This window comes from Myotis davidii, unplaced genomic scaffold (assembly GCF_000327345.1).
Source record: "Myotis davidii unplaced genomic scaffold, ASM32734v1 scaffold991, whole genome shotgun sequence".
Classification (NCBI taxonomy): Eukaryota; Metazoa; Chordata; class Mammalia; order Chiroptera; family Vespertilionidae; genus Myotis; species Myotis davidii.
The window spans coordinates 470,994-472,323 of NW_006283137.1; the positions used below are offsets into that span (position 1 = coordinate 470,994).

General features: G+C 63.8%; 1 protein-coding gene across 1 annotated transcript in view; it reads right to left on the reverse strand.

Annotated features, from left to right (window-relative positions):
- Nucleotides 1–400: 400 nt before the first annotated feature.
- Nucleotides 401–1,330, reverse strand: part of CANT1 (calcium activated nucleotidase 1) — a gene marked incomplete at its 5' end in the record, with an annotated part of 2,595 nt that continues 1,665 nt past the window's right edge. Inside the window, one exon of the mRNA XM_006753442.2 lies at nt 401–1,328. Coding sequence (XP_006753505.1) covers nt 1,113–1,328 — 216 coding nt within the window. The remainder of the gene's footprint in view (nt 1,329–1,330) is intronic.

A 1,330-nucleotide genomic window follows, 5' to 3' on the forward strand; every position in this document is an offset into this window, starting at 1 on the left:
GGGGCGGGTCCACGCGGCTCTTCTCACGTCCCGGCCCCGCGCTCTCCTGGGGGTGAGGCAGCTTCCGGGCCAGGGCCTCCTCCGCCCGGTCCTGGCTGCCCCGTTCCAGCCTCCGCCTGCTCCCTGCGGCCTCGGGGACCAGGACCCAGAGACAAGTGGAGCTCGTGTGAAGTTTCCCTGGAGACGAGCTGCTAGCTCCCGGGAGGAGGAGAAGGAAGGGCAGGAGGGGACAGGAAGTGTGGGAGGGCCTGGCGCCTCCATCACTGCGTCCCTCGGCCCAGGGCTCAGTGTGGAAAACCCGCCTCGACCACTGTAGCTCTAACTACGATTTCCTCTGCTGCGGGGAGGGGGTTTACTGTGGGACTTTGCTCTGTGTCATAAGGTTTGGCGATTCCTTTTCATAAGAAAGGAGATGGCTTTAATTAGAGTAAGTTAATAATTAAAGCTTCAAAGAGCTACGGAGCCACAGAATTTTCCTGAAGGGAGGACATGGAACCGGCCGAGGAAACAGATTGTCCATGTGAGGCTGGGGACCGCAGGGGGGCTGGCGGCCTGGGCTGCCCCGCTCACAGCCCTGCCGCGTCTGTCCGTCTGTCCGCGGTGTCAACAGGTCCTCTCCGAGCAGGGGGACGGCCTTCGTGCCCGAGGTTCGGGATGGAGGGGGCTTGAGCTCCTGGTGGGCGGGGGCACTTCAGATCCCCGGTCCCTGCTCTGTCCCAGACGGGCTCCGCACTTGATGGCAGGAGCCAAGATACATTCGTTGAACAAAAGAAGAGAAACAAGGCCCGATGGAGGGCAGGGGAGGGCCGCCCGGAGCCCGGCCGCCACGCGCAGCTTCCACCGCCAGAGGGCAGCACACAGGCCCAGGCCCGGGAGCCCGGAGCCTGCCCTGGGGCGGCCCTTCCGGCTCCGAGAGGTCCCTCAGCTGCTCCAGGGGCCTGAACTCCCTGCTCTGGAGCCTCTAAACCCCAGATCCACCCCGGGGTCCCGGGAAGAAAAAGAGCAAAACAAACACCACAGACGGGCAGGCCCCGGCTTTTTATAGACGTGGGGCGCCGATGCCGCTTAAAACCGTCCAGCCCTCGGCCCGCCTGCTGCCTGAACCTTTAAGATTAAATAAACTCTATCCCCTCGTACTTGACGTCCCCGACCTTGGTCTCGGGCAGCAGGAAGCGCCCGTCCAGCGTGAAGGCCATGATGTAGGTGGCGACCTTGCCGCCGTCCTCCTCGGACTTGAGGGCCACGATGACCTGGTCGTCGGTGTTGGGCACGAACTTGAAGGAGGAGAAGCCGTGCGTGGGCACCACCTCCCCGACGCGGCGCACGGAGA